We start from the raw sequence: 14,160 nt of genomic DNA on the forward strand, positions 1-14,160 counted from the left end.
GACCCTGATGCTGGGAGGGATTGGGGGCAGGAGAAGGGGACGACAGAGGATGAGATGGCTGGATGGCATCACCGACTCAAAGCACATGAGTTTGGGTGAACTCTGGGAGTTGGTGATGGACAGGGAGGCCTGGCATGCTGTGATTCATGGGGTCGCAAAGAGTTGGACATGACTGAGTGACTGAACTGAACTCAAAGTTTCTTTATCTAAAAACATTCTGTTTCAGATGTAATCTGGAAAAAAACCTGAACACTATGCTGTACTCCTGAAACTAACACAATATTATAAATCAACTCTACTTCAATAAAAATGAATAGATACCTTCCATTTCATTTTACATCCAAGAAACCCATATGAAAATGGAGATGCCTGGAAAGCATTGCAACATCGATAGCTTGAAATACATGTGGCATCCTGGCAAAATATCCTGGTAAAATATTCCTCCAACCCTAAGCTCCGCACCTTTGCAACAGGAACATAATCTTTGTGCAGTGCAGTCCATTTTGCACAGCTCTGATTGTTGAAAAGTCTTCCTGGTACTAAATTTAAATCTCTTTCCCTTACCATTCCCTCTCTCTGAAACCCCTCAGAGCCCAGGGGAAAAAGTCCTATTTTCTTTGGAGGTCCTATTCTTTGAGAATATTTTCTTTTCAGGAGCAACAGCCTTAGTTCTTTTATGCCATTTCTCTTAGGATGTGGTTTTGTATCCCCTCACCATATTTATCCCACTGATATCAATAGGCCTTGATTCCTTCAATTCCTTTTTTTAAAAAAATGTAGTTGTTTGTCCATGCATGTATTATCTCTTCTAAGAAAATTTTATTTGGCTACACCACTTAGTTGCAGCATGAGGTAACTTCTATGTGGATCTAGTTCCCTGACCAGGGATTGAACCCAGGCCCCCTACATTGGGAGCTCGGAGTCTCAACCAATGGACCACCAGGGAAGTCCCCTCTTCGATTCCTTTTAAGATGTGATTCCCAGAAGTGAGCATAGTCCTCCAGACCATAGAGATGTCTCCCTCCTCATCAGGTGAATCACACTTTTATGAATGTAGCCCGGGAACACATTCATTTTTATCTTAGTTTAGTCCTTATTTTGATAGCGTAGTGCCAAAAGAAAAGAACTGAGGACCCAGAATCCTATATCAATGAAGTCATTCTCAGAGGGGGGGAAAAAAAGAGAGAATTTGTCATTAGCAGATCTACACTAAAAGTATGGGCCTAAATAAACTGATTAAAAGATAGACATTGATAGGGTAGATTGGAAACCAGATGCAGTCTACAAGAAATTCAATCCAAATATAATGGTATAGGCACATTGAAAGTAAAAGGATAGAAAATGATACATATTGCAAACAGTAATCAAAGGAAGCAGAAGTGGTAAATTTATATCAGATAAAATAGACTTCAGAGCTCATAAAACTATTAGAGCCTGGGAGAAAGATTATATGATAGTAAAAGAGTCAATCCACTGAGAAGTCACAGCAATCGTACATGTCTATGCACCAAACAACAGAGCAGCGAAATACATGAGGCAAAAACTAACAGAGCTGAAAGGAGAAATGGACAGATCCACAATCATAATAGGAGACTTCACTGTCCCAACAAACTGTCAGAATAACTGGACAGAAAATCATCAGGGTTGTAGAAAAACTCAACACCACCAACCACCAAATTAATGATCATTTAAATAATAGATATGCTAAGGGCACTAATGGAAAAAGTGGACATTATGAAAGAACAGATGTGTATGTGAGCAGGAAAATAGAAACCCTAGGAAAGAGTCAAAAGGAAATTCTAGAAATAAACACTGATACAGAAATGAAGAATGCCTTTTTTGGGGGCTCATTAATAACACTTACAGAGCCATGGGAAGAATCAGTAAGCTTGAAGATATTCAATAGAAACACCTAAAACTGAAATGTAAAGGGGAGAAAGAACGAAAAAGATCAGAATGTGTAAGAACTGTGGGACAATTATGAAGGGAATAACGTATGTACGTATGAAGGGATTACCAAAAGGAAAAGAGAGAGAGAGGGGAAAGGAAGAAATATTGAAAGTGATAATGAATGAGAACTTCCCAAAATTAATGACAGAAACCACAGGTTCAGGAATCTCAAACAACACCAGAAATCTACATGTGATTATCAAGCTGTAGAAGTGGTGATCCTTTTGTAATATATAGAAATATCGAGTCACTATGCTGTACACCTGGAAAAAACATAGCGTTGGGCTTCCCTGGTGGCTCAGTGGTAAAGAATCCGCCTGTCAATGCAGGAGACATGGGTTCAATCCCTGAGTTGGGAAGATCCCACATGCTGTGGAGCAACTAAGCCCCTGCACCACAACCACTGGGCCTGTGCTCTAGAGCCTGAGAGGCACAACTACTGGAGCGTGTGTGCCCTGGAGCCCGTGGAGCCCGCGCTCCACAAGAAAAGTCACCGCAACGAGAAGCCCGCACATCACAACCAGAGCAGCCCCGACTCCACACAACTAGAGAAAAGACCACACAGCAACGAAGACCCAGCACAGCCAAAAATAAACACATCAATAATTTTTTTTAATGTCATGTTGTAGGTCAATATACTTTAGTGAATAAATACACAAGTGAATGAATAAATACACAAGTGAATGAATGAAGTACCATACTATGTTACTATAAATGATAAAATAGGATGTATTTTCAGACTCTATTTTTGAAACATGTAATCTCCTTTATATCTTTAAACATACATATCAGCTGAACACCATGGTACTTTAAATGCTTGCTATTTAGTTTAAAAATGTCCAAGTATTTCTTAATATCTAGTAAACTTAAGTTATGAACCTGTAAGGAAATGGCATGTGCCAATGACATTACAATTAAAGTCTTTCATTATCAAATTAAAAGAAAAAAACTGCAGAAGATCACCAACAAATTCCCCAAACAGGCCAGAGGTGGGTGGGCAAAAGACTTTATATGTAGGAAAACATAAATAAGAATTACACAGACTTCTCTTTAGAAACCATGCAAGCAAAAAGAAAGTGGAATGAAATATTTAAAGTGTTGAAAGTTAAAAAAAACAAAAAACCCACCACTAACTTGGAATGGTGGTTTTGATAAAGTAATCCTTCAGAAAGTGAAAGTGTTAGTCGCTCAGTCTTATCCAACTCTTGAGACCCCATGGACTGTAGCCCACCAGGCTCCTCTGTTCATGGAATTCTCCAGGCAAGAATACTGGAGTGGGTTGCCATTCCCTTCTCCAGGGGATCTTCTCAACCCAGGGATGGAACCTGGGTCTCCTGCATTACAGGCAGATTCTTTACCAACTGAGCCATCAGGGAAGCTCTCAATCCTTCAGAAGTAGAGGAGAAATAAAGATTTTTCTCTGATAGGCAAAATACCACCAATAGGCCGTCTTTGTAGGAAAGAAGTTCTCCAAGAGAGAACAAAAATGATTTAAGTCACGCGGAGAGGGCAGAGGTCTAGGGGAGTTCTCACCACCATGAGTAACTACTCCTGGTCATCAGGAGGGTGCAGAGGGGTGGGCAGAACATGGGGACAGTATGCTTGGCACCCAGGTGACACACTTGAATGTCTTTTGGGGCCCCTGTGCTCAATTTTGAAGACAGGGAGATGTGTGCAGCAGCCAGAGCCTGAAACTGGGGGCTCAGACTCCTCAGGGATGAGGAACTGGCTCCTCCCATTAGGCAACTCACCAGGTCACAGAGGTGCTGAGGGTGAGGGGAGTCGAGACTGGGTCATCAGGGAGAGTAATGACCACTGCTTGTGGCCTCGAGATCAGCCACTGTGATAGGGGCTGTAGTTCCTCCCTCCAGATTTCCTTTTGTAAGTTTCCCTCAGGAAGCGAGATCTAAGTGGTGGGAGGTGTGAGGCCCTGCCCACACCTCCCTCAGGCCTGTCCCTCAGAACTGAATTCATCCCCAAGGAGCTAGGAGTCTTGACAGCTAAGAGTTTGCAACTGACTTCTCTCTCCCAGGGACTGATTGCCCTTGGTTGAGGACATCCACCTTGCTCGAGGTCATACCGCCTTTCCTAGGGACAGCTCAGGTCCAGTGACTGTCAATCAATGACAAGTTTTCAAGGCTCAACTTCCTTGTTGCAATTTGGATCATCTGCAGAGTCATCTTTGCTCCAGAGTTCCTCGGGAGACCTTTGTTATAACCACATCATAGCTCAATTTCTCCCTCTGCCAGGTCTTAGTTTCTTTTCCCCTCACCCAAGTGATCCAGAGAACACACTAAAATAAACTCTTCCCTGGTGGCTCAGATGGTAAAGAATCCGCCTGCAGTGCGGGAGATGTGGGTTTGATCCCTGGGTGGGGAAGACCCTCTGAAGGAGGACATAGCAGCCCACTCCAGTATTCTTGCCTGGAGAATCCCCATGGACAGAGGATCCTGGCAGACTACAGTCCATTGGGTAGCAAAGAGTTGGACATGACTGGGCATCTAAGCACACACAAACCTCAGAGTCGGCTTCCTGTGGAAACCAACCTGCAACAATTTAAAGAGTTGGACCAATCCCATCCTCAATCTTCTCATCTTAAACACAACTAGGATGCCTTTAGGGGAAAAAAATCCCTTTACTGTCCTCTGCCCATCCAGGGCATTAGCTTTCATGACAGCAATACAAACTTGATACTCTCATATTTTCATCCTTGGCCCAAATGGTCTGCTTTTCACCTGTTACATTCAACTTTTGAAAGCAAGGACTTATCAATGAGCTGCCTACATAATTTCTTAAAAAAAAAAAAAATTTTATTTGGTATGAGGCAAAGTCTTAGTTCCAGCTCATGGGATCTTTAGATGGGGCATGTGGGATCTAGTTCCTGACCAGGGATTGAACCCCTGCTCCCTGCATTGGGAGCACAGTCTTAGCCACTGGACCACAGGGAAGTCCCACCCATAGTGTTTAAACAAATATCAGGGCACTCTGAGACCTAAGCCAGTTAATACGTAAAATTATCTATTATAAAGGATAAGAGTACTTTTACCACCAAGGAAGTCCCCCTACACAGTCTCTTTGGTATACTTCCTGCTTCTTTCCTGGGATCATTTGTACTAACCCAGTGAAAACTACTTTCTTAGTTCTTCCCAACATTTATAGCTGTGTTTGCTGCTGCTACTGCTGCTGCTGCTAAGGTACTTCAGTCGTGTCCAACTCTGTGCAACCCCATAGACGGCTGCCCACCAGGCTCCCCCGTCCCTGGGATTTTCCAGGCAAGAGTACTGGAGTGGGGTGCCATTGCCTTCTCCATAGCTGTGTTTACTCATCTGCAAAAAGGTGTTTATAAATTTTCATTGAATTGGGTTCTGTTTGTATAAAGACTGGGATATGTCTGACCCAGCCAGACATGTATGACTTACTTCTCTTAAAATTCAAATGTTGGGATTTCCTTGGTGATCCCATGGGTAAGACTCCACACTTCCAATGCAGGGGGCCTGGGTTCTATCCCTGGTCAGGGAACTAGATCTCACATGCTGCAATGTGAGACCCAGTGCAGCCAAAATAAGTAAATATTTTAAAAATTCAAATGTCAATGTAGTTGTCTCCCTATCTCAACTTTACCCTCCATCCCCCAGAATATGAGCCTATTGAGAAGCAAGACTAATAATAGTCCATTGAGAGGTTCTTCCTTAGCAGTGAATGGGGCTCAGAAATATTCAGAAATAAGGAGCCCCCTTCCTGTGTGTGCTTCCCTCATGGCTCAGATGGTAAAGAATCTGCCTGCAATACAGGAGACCCAGGTTCGATTCCTGAGTTGGGAGGATCCCCTGAAGACGGGAATGGCTACCCACTCCAGTATTCTTGCCTGGAGAATTCCATGGACAGAGGAGCCTGGCGGGCTACAGTCCATGGGGTCGCAAAGAGTCAGACACAACACAGTGACTACGACTACTACTATTCCTACTTCCTGTGTGTGGGATGGACTGTGTCCTTAAGCCGACCCTTGAAGTCCTAGGCTACAGCCTCCACAGTTAACCCCATGGTGTTCGAGCAGCCTGATTACTGGGCTTCAGCCCCAGTTCCTGGTTTTCACTTCTATCCTCTGCTGGGCCGGGAGCCAAGACTGAACCCAGTCCAGCTGGCTGAAACTCTGACCCTTTCTCCTAGTTTCTGCCAACTTTGTTTCTGGTTTTTCTACCTTGATCCATATGTACTTCTTTGGGCCAAGACTCTGGTCAGCGGGATGCCAGGAACTCTTATTTCCCAGAATGCCACAATCCTCCCCTTACCCTCAGACCAGGCCCCTCCCACTGATGCTTGACCCAAGCTGAACCTGAATCCCCTCCAACTGCACCTGAATCCACACGAAGACCTTGAACCTGAACTGTTAGCATCTGCAGTCTGGGTGAGTTTCCCTGCCCTGTGCCAGCTACCTCAGCAAAATCCTTTCTCACAGTAAATGCCCACATACCCATCACTTCAGCCAGTCCTGCTGCTCTGACAAATTAGTCCCTGTTAATGAGAATTAAACCCAGAGTAGTAGTTTTCCTGATTACATTAACAGCCCTCTGAAGGGTAAAATTGCTGGCAAAGCATGTGAAAATTTTTCCAGAATTTCAGCATTTATTTTAATGGGACTTTGTATGAAGGTTTAATTTAGGTTGTCACCAAAATATCCTGCTTGTTTTGGTAGTTTCATTGCCTATTATCAAAACATTTGTCCTCTATCTCAGCAGATTATAGTATTTTCCCATGGTTATATTATTTAACTTCTAACTTCATATTTGCAGATGTTCAAAAGGGTAGGTATCTTACTTCAAAACAAGAAAGGTTTAATTTATAACAGAGGACAAGTAGTATTAATGCAAACACAAGTCACAATGAATAGTTTCTTGGGATCATAACATAAATACTTATATGCCAGACTTTAGGGAATCAATTATATACCACAAGAGAGGAGATTAAGTATCAGGAAACAAGACGTTCTAAGAATTAGAAGGTAGGCAGTGGCTTCTAATAAAGCGGTAATGAAATGACTAAGGTTATAGTATAGTTGGTCTAATAACTGAAACACTATCTTTTCAAAGACAGATTAGTTCAACGTGTATTATAGTTTTTTTAACTACTTCCTAAGCTCAGATCTTACATTTGCAAACATTTACACAAAATCATTAGTTAGCTTAATCTCTTAAGCAATCATACTTTGCTTGGGCCAATAGTAAATTTTCTTTTTATTCTGTAGCCCAAGAATACGTCGTGGCCCTGGATAATCCATAGTAGGTAAGGTACACACAAATCAAGAGTCTATGCCTGTGATGAAGCCAGAGGATAATTTAAGTTGCACCATTTACCACCAGCCAAAGACAAGTGTATCTTTTGGAACAATACCTTTTCTGAGCCCATAAGTGGCTGCACTGTTTTCCTTCAAACCAGTCAGTTAAGTGAGAATCAATGGCTGGATGACCTGTTGGTGACTTCACCTCATCTTGTGAGAACGACTTGAATGTAAGCAATAATACAGGAAGCAAGATAATTTAAGAATACCAAAGAAACAACAAGGGAACCACAATGCTAATTGTCTCAAGAAGCCACCTCACCTTCAGTTTAAAGGGTGTCCACCAGTGCAAGGCAAATGGTGCCTGAAGAGAAGTTTCAGGACCCTTGATTCAACCCAGGTCCGCTCTTGGGAATGAAAACCAAAACTCAACGCTAAAAGCATTTGAAAATTCTATAATTGAGCTAGAGATTTGGAAATAGAACTATCTAGACAAACTGGGGTTAAGAGGAGAGATGGCTGGAGGTTTCACAAATCGAGAAGCAGGGAAGCCAGCCAATTACTCAATTTCCCTACACATGCTTTTGGGAGGGAACTCAATAGAGGTTGGTCTTTTTCATGATGCGAAGAAACTCATCCTCGTTCACTTCGCCGTCTCCATCTCGGTCAGCTTCGTCAATCATTTCCTGGAGCTCTTCATCCGTGAGGTTTTCTCCCAACTCTTTGGCCACACGCTTTAGGTTTTTGAAAGAGATTTTCCCGGTCTCGTCATCATCAAAGAGCCTGAACGCCTTCAGGATTTCTTCCTTGGTGTCTTTCTCAGCCATCTTCTGAGTCATCACGGCCAAGAAGTCGTTGAAGCTGATCTTCCCCGTGCCTTCTTTGTCCACGTCGGCGATCATCCTCTTCATCTCCTCCTTCCTGGGTTCAAAGCCCAGCGCCCTCATGGCCACTTTGAGCTCCTTCACGTCGATGGTGCCGCTGCCGTCGGCATCGAAGAGGTCGAACGCTTCGCGAACTTCTTGCTTTTGCTCTTCAGTGAGTTCGGGCTTAGGCCCCACCTTTCTTTTCTGGCTGGTGGAGGCCACGGTGGGCTTCCTGTAGCTGGAAGCCATCCTGCGGCGACGGCGGCGGTTGGTCCTTAACGCTTGTGTTCACCGCGCTGGCGCTCGGGCACTCCTGCCAGGAACACGGGCTCAGGGCCTCGGCTCAAGCCTTCCCAACTGCGTTCCTTGTGGTACCCAGGGGACCCTGCTCGCTAAGCCCACCCCATCTGCCAGAGCTGACATACGTTACAGTCACAGTTCCCTCGGTTATTACCCACTTTCCTCGAGCTGAGACCCGAGCCGGCAAGAACTGCCTGTAACCACGTGGTCTCCTCAAACGTGCTGGCAGTTGCTCTTTCCAGGCCGTTTGTCAGCATTCACAGGACTAGGTTTGTAGGCTTATTTGTAGGTTTTTCCCTCTTTCCTTTTCCATACAAATTAAAAAACAAACAAAATACACCAAAACAAACAAACAAAAAGCCACCCACTTGGTCTGAGGGTACATTTAGGATACTCAGGATTGAGTTTGATCCCTTGGCATAAGATGTGCGGGAAGAAAGAGAATATTAAAAGTCACACTGCAAATTCAAGTCGATGTAAATGGAAAACAGATAACATGGAAAAAGTTATGTAGAAAATTTGTAGGACTTTGTCTACTGACATTACACTCAACAATAATAAAAACATCACTAGCTTATTTGGCATATGCTGAAATATGAAATGCAATATCCGAATAGAAGACTTACTTTCCGTGTTTCAATTCTAAGGGCTCGGTATAATTGCGCTTGAATAACAATCATTATTCTATTCAGGAGGCTTTGATTTGGAGAGAGGGGAGCAGCAAGCCTGCTTTCTGGTATTTTTTTTTAAAGTAAACTCTGGCAGCATATTACTCTCACTGTTGTCATCCAGTCGAGGCTGTGCTGAAACCCACACTCTGCTCGGGCACTGGACACAGGAGGAGGTCATGCAGAGTGTGTTGGGCCTCAACATTGCCTCCTGAGAACAAAGGGTGAGAGGAAAATGGATGCTTTGCAGGTGAAAAGAAAGAGCAAATTCATCAAGTAAGCCCGTAAGGGAACTGTGTTTAAAACCATTCTGTAGGCCTAGGACTCAGTCATTTTTGTCTGATCCAAGTCTGGACATCTTCAGGGTTTCTCCATCACATAAATTTAAAAATGAGTGTTTCTTTCTAAATAATTAGAAACAGTTCAAATAAACTATTACTGCTTTTGGTGGTTAAAAAAAGAATTGCTCTGTATGTCTTTAAATAGTTAAAAAAACAGAAAACGGACAATTTTAGCATTCTTTTTATTTTAAAAAAAATCCCTCAGTTTATCACTATTTGATCAGTGATAAGAAAGGGCACTTTCAAGTGTTTTAATTGAAGAGTTTTTGTATCTTCAGCATCTAGAACAGTGCTTGACATATATTAAGTAGAGCAATAAATATTGCTGAGTTAAATGAATGGCATTAATGTTGGGCTTAAAGTATTTCTTTTTTTTAAAAAAAATGCTTCTGAATTGTCAAAATGAAACAAACAAAAAACCGCAAAGATTAAATTATGCTAACAGAGTTTTACAAATTGTTTTTTAAATTACTGATCAGATATTGTTTTACATGACATGTTTAACTAGCCAGATCTCACTACCTGCCCCAGTCGATATGTGACATGATGGACAGAGGGCCTGGGTACAGGGTTTCTAAAGGTCAAGGCAAAATACCTGGGATGTTCCTCCCAATATCCCCACCTCCAGCAGATGTTGTCACAGGTGGCGTCAACTCAAAATAGACTTTGGCAGGGGCAGACACTGCCACTGCTCATCCTCCAACCCAGAAAATCCTCCTATTTTCTTTACCAGGTCCGAAAGCCCGGGATCTTATCCCAAACCTTATTATTTCTGTGACCTTGAGAAAGCCACTTAACCTCCCAGCCTCAGCTGAGACATCCGCAAAATAGGCATAATTATAGAGCTTCCTACTAGGCGCCTGCGAGTGTTGAAGGAACTACGCCATGGACAGTTACAATAGGGAGCTACTCCAGGGGCCATCCCGGGCTGGGTGACTATTAGTTGAATGTGAATTCCTCCAAGACCTTGTGCATTTCTTTTGACACCCACTCTTCTGCCCAAATTCAAGCCAAGCTATGATGTGTTGGAAAAAACTGAGGGATAGAAGCTGCTTTATATAGAGCTACATTTGGGCCAAGCTGAGCTCAAAGCAAAACAGTTGTCATAGTTTCCAGATGTGTGGGATCAGCGGTCACAACCAAAGGCCACCAAGAGTTCCCTTCGCAGAAAACAGCGCGCTTGGCCAAAGTCAGCTCTTGGTGGGGAGTTACTTTATGTTCGTTGTCAGCAATCTGGTTTTAAAAAAGAAGGGAAAAAAAAAAAAAATAAAAAAGAAGGGAACCTTACACTGAGTGTGTGCCTAGCACTGGGCTTCCTCGTCTCATCTGTTGTTTTGTTAAATCCTTGAAATCATTTCTCATTTTGCAGAGGAAAAAAAAAGAGGCCTGGGAGGACTTGTCACATATCCAGTGGTGCAATGATGGCTGTGAGATTTAAACTTTGGCTGGTCTGAGTCTGATGCTGAGGCTTCGTTCACCAAACCATGCTGCTTTCTCCAAAAGTTGAAGTCATTACCAAAATGCAGGATCACTGGGAAGTTATATGATACTGAGTTTCTGCCCTAAGTCAAACAACGATTTAGCATCTTGCCTAGAAAGGTTAACAGGAGTTTGTGGGATCTCAGACAGGGTCCCTTTCCGCGTTGAGTCACTGAAAGAAAGAGCAATACGTCTGGAGTTTACCTCTGTTCTTCAATTCTGCTTCACCTTGTCCCCTTTGGGCACAAGTTAGTGGGAAGCAGTTTGGGCAAAGTGTTTTTGGTTGGCATTAGTCAGAGTCTATATAATGCTTGTGAAATTCAGCTTCAATGTTTTAAAGTCACTTTTCAAAGTCAAAGAAGACCGACCTAAAGTGAATGAGATATTCTGAAAATCAATGGTTAGGAGTGGTTTTGTTCTCTGCTCTCAACATTTTTTGTACCACCGTGTCCTAGGTATTATGCTCAGTTGTTGATTATTTAAGACGGGGAGAGGAGGCAAGGTGGTTGTTTAGATCTGGTCATGGAAGATTAGCAGCTAGAAGGTGGGGGGAAAGAGCTGCTGGAATTCCACAGCAGGGTCTGGAGTCAGTTGACAGCAAGAGAAAGGACCCACGCAGCTTGCTTATTCTAATTATTTGGTTTTCCATCTGACTTGCATGGCATGAATAAGGTGAGGCACAGGAGCCTTTTAAAATTTAAGTTGCGCTCAGCAAAGTCAGCAAATTCCAGGTGCCACCCAAGGCAGAAAATATGCATAATAAAATTGCTTTATTGCTGCCTATTTACTTTCCAACAAATGCAGAACAGAAAGAATGCCAATGCTTGATGAGTCTACATAAGCAGGATAACTGTGTGTGTAGGGGGGTGGCCCCCAAACCAACAATAACAGAACGAAACTATTTATTCGTGACTACATGGGGCTATTTACGAGAAAGACTCAGCAGCAAGTTTTACAATCCCGGTGGTCTCAGAGTGGGAATACAAAGTCCAGTCCAGTGACTCAACCCAGGCCTTTTTGGCAAGCCCAGGAACAGACTTAAAGTGTCCAGCCAAGGGCTACATAATTTCTCATTCCACGAACCCCAGAAATAAAGAACTACTCTCAGATACAAAAGCAGACTGTGTTTTAGAAAAGAATTTACCAGAATCTCACACTGCTTCTCAAACTTTCACCCGGATACTCCTAATAGCAAAGGAAATCTAAAACACTCCCATGGGATCTAGGGGAACATTTGAAAGAAGCCTACACCAAGAATGAAATATCTTTATAATCCTGTGTTTGGTCTTTTTAAAAAGTAAATTTTGCTTTCTGTTTCATTGCACACTTGCTGGTTTTAGTATAGTTTTAAATGACTGATCATTGAACAAATTTGATTCCTTTCAAGAAAAAATGCTTATTTGGTGACTTTAAGTATACCTCCAGGGATTAGAATATGGGCTTCTCAGGTGGCTCAGTGGTAAAGAATCCACCTGCCAATGCAGGAGATGCAAGAGACTCAGGTTCAATCTCTGGGTTGGAAAGATCCCTTGGAGAAGGAAATGGCTACCCACTCCAGTAGTCTTGTTAGGGGAAGCACACTGATTGAAACCACCCTGGCCAGGCACCATAGTAACCATTTGCATGAGTTGTTTTATGACAGGGGATCCTGAAAAGGAATACGGAACTAACAAGCCACCACCAACCGGAAGAGTTCGGGAAAGATCGAAAGGAGACACCACGTGTCCGTCCACTTCCCAGAATCCCTCTCGCTAGCATCCATCTTGGCTGAGCGATGAGTGCATGCACCACCAGGAAAGACTCTGAATTAGAATGATTGGCCAAAGACCACCCGGAAACTAATCCCATCACCATAAAACCCGAGTCTGTGAGCCACACAGCAGAGCAGTTCTCCTGGGTTCTCTTACCCTACTGCTCTCCACCCAGGTGCCCTTTCCCAATAAAATCTCTTGCTTTGTCAGCACATGTGTCTCCTCGGACAAGTCATTTCCAAGTGTTAGACGAGAGCCCAGTTTTGGGCCCTGAAAGGGGTCCCCCTTCCTGCAATAGTCTTGCCTGGGAAATTCAATGGACAGAAGAGCCTGATGGGCTACAAGTCATGGGGTCATAAAGAGTTGGACATGACTGAGCAGTCACACATATCATAGGGACTAGAATAACCTTGTATGTTTTAGCAAACTCAGATCTATTGTGGAGTTTGTGGTGAAAAACATAAAGATGGCCAATGTTCCCTACTCTTCCCAGCCAAGACCTGCTCCACTTATACATCATTTGGATTTGGGTGTTGAGGAAGGAAGGAAAAATGTGAGGAGGAGAAGAAGGAAGATCAATGAATCTCCAATTGAAGTTCCAAAATGTGGAACTTGTGGGCTAAAATGAATTGCATCCATTGAAAGAATGGCTGCCTTCTCTTCCCAGAGGCCACATTAGCCCTACTCAGACACTGTTCTGATGGTAACAAGCTGAGAAAGACACAATCTGTGTTGACATAAACAACGCAGAACCTCAAAAGGCTTATGATCCAGCAGTTGACCACCCTGTAAGGAGTCTCTGGAGGGCTCCCCCAAGTCCAGGCACACAACAGAAAATGCAGAACCAAGAGGAATGAGAGTGGCTTAGCTGGATTTTTAAAATATCTCATAGACTAAGCTATTAGTTTCTTCTTTGATCCACCTTCTTTCATTATCCAAGGCCCCTGAGACTTCAGCGTCAAAAGCTGACTCTTGTGTTAACTAAGGAGAATTTTCTGCTTACCAGGCAGGGAAAGGTCAAAAGCCCACGGGGGTTTGAGTGACACAGAATGAGCCAAGTGGCCTGCATGGTTAAGGATGTATTTAGGGATTAGCAGTGACCTGGGGAGTTCGTACCCTTTTAAAAGACCTTGAAAGTAAAAAATAAAAAAACAACACCCAAAACAAAATAACCGCGCAGGCCCAAGAAAACAGGTCTTGTGAAAAGCAAATCAGGCTGAACCTGGTGTTTGTCCAGGCCTCATATCAATCACTGGAGTTCAACTAGTAAGGACACTTCTCAGAGAAAAGGACAGACAGAGGGAAAATTGAAATCTGGCCTCAAGCCTGTTCATGCCTAGCTGCTTTAGCACAGTATCAGTTCAGTTCAGTCACTCAGTCGTGTCTGACTCTTTGCGACCCCATGAATCACAGCACGCCAGGCCTCCCTGTCCATCACCAGCTCCTGGAGTTCACTCAGACTCATGTCCATCGAGTCAGTGATGCCATCCTGCCATCTCATCCTCTGTCATCCCCTTCTCCTCCTGCCCC

The 14,160-nt window shown here is 43.3% G+C and overlaps 1 protein-coding gene across 2 annotated transcripts; it reads right to left on the minus strand.

The window, feature by feature from the left end:
* Window positions 1-7,664: 7,664 nt before the first annotated feature.
* On the minus strand, window positions 7,665-14,095 carry CETN1 (centrin, EF-hand protein, 1). Of its 2 annotated transcripts, XM_010828903.1 has the most exons (2): window positions 14,054-14,095; window positions 7,666-8,295 (listed from the first exon to the last, which is right to left on the minus strand). In XM_010828903.1, the coding sequence occupies exons 1-2, from the start codon at window positions 14,093-14,095 to the stop codon at window positions 7,822-7,824; spliced, it is 516 nt and encodes a 171-aa protein (XP_010827205.1). In that variant the 3' UTR covers window positions 7,666-7,821. The 2 variants fall into 2 exon arrangements, with proteins under 2 accessions (XP_010827204.1, XP_010827205.1); XM_010828902.1 differs by lacking the exon at window positions 14,054-14,095 and having other exon boundaries at window positions 7,665-8,606.
* Window positions 14,096-14,160: the final 65 nt, after the last annotated feature.

The sequence above is a fragment of the Bison bison genome, unplaced genomic scaffold (genome assembly GCF_000754665.1).
Source record: "Bison bison bison isolate TAMUID 2011002044 unplaced genomic scaffold, Bison_UMD1.0 scf7180017864498, whole genome shotgun sequence".
In the NCBI taxonomy this organism is placed as follows: domain Eukaryota; kingdom Metazoa; phylum Chordata; class Mammalia; order Artiodactyla; family Bovidae; genus Bison; species Bison bison.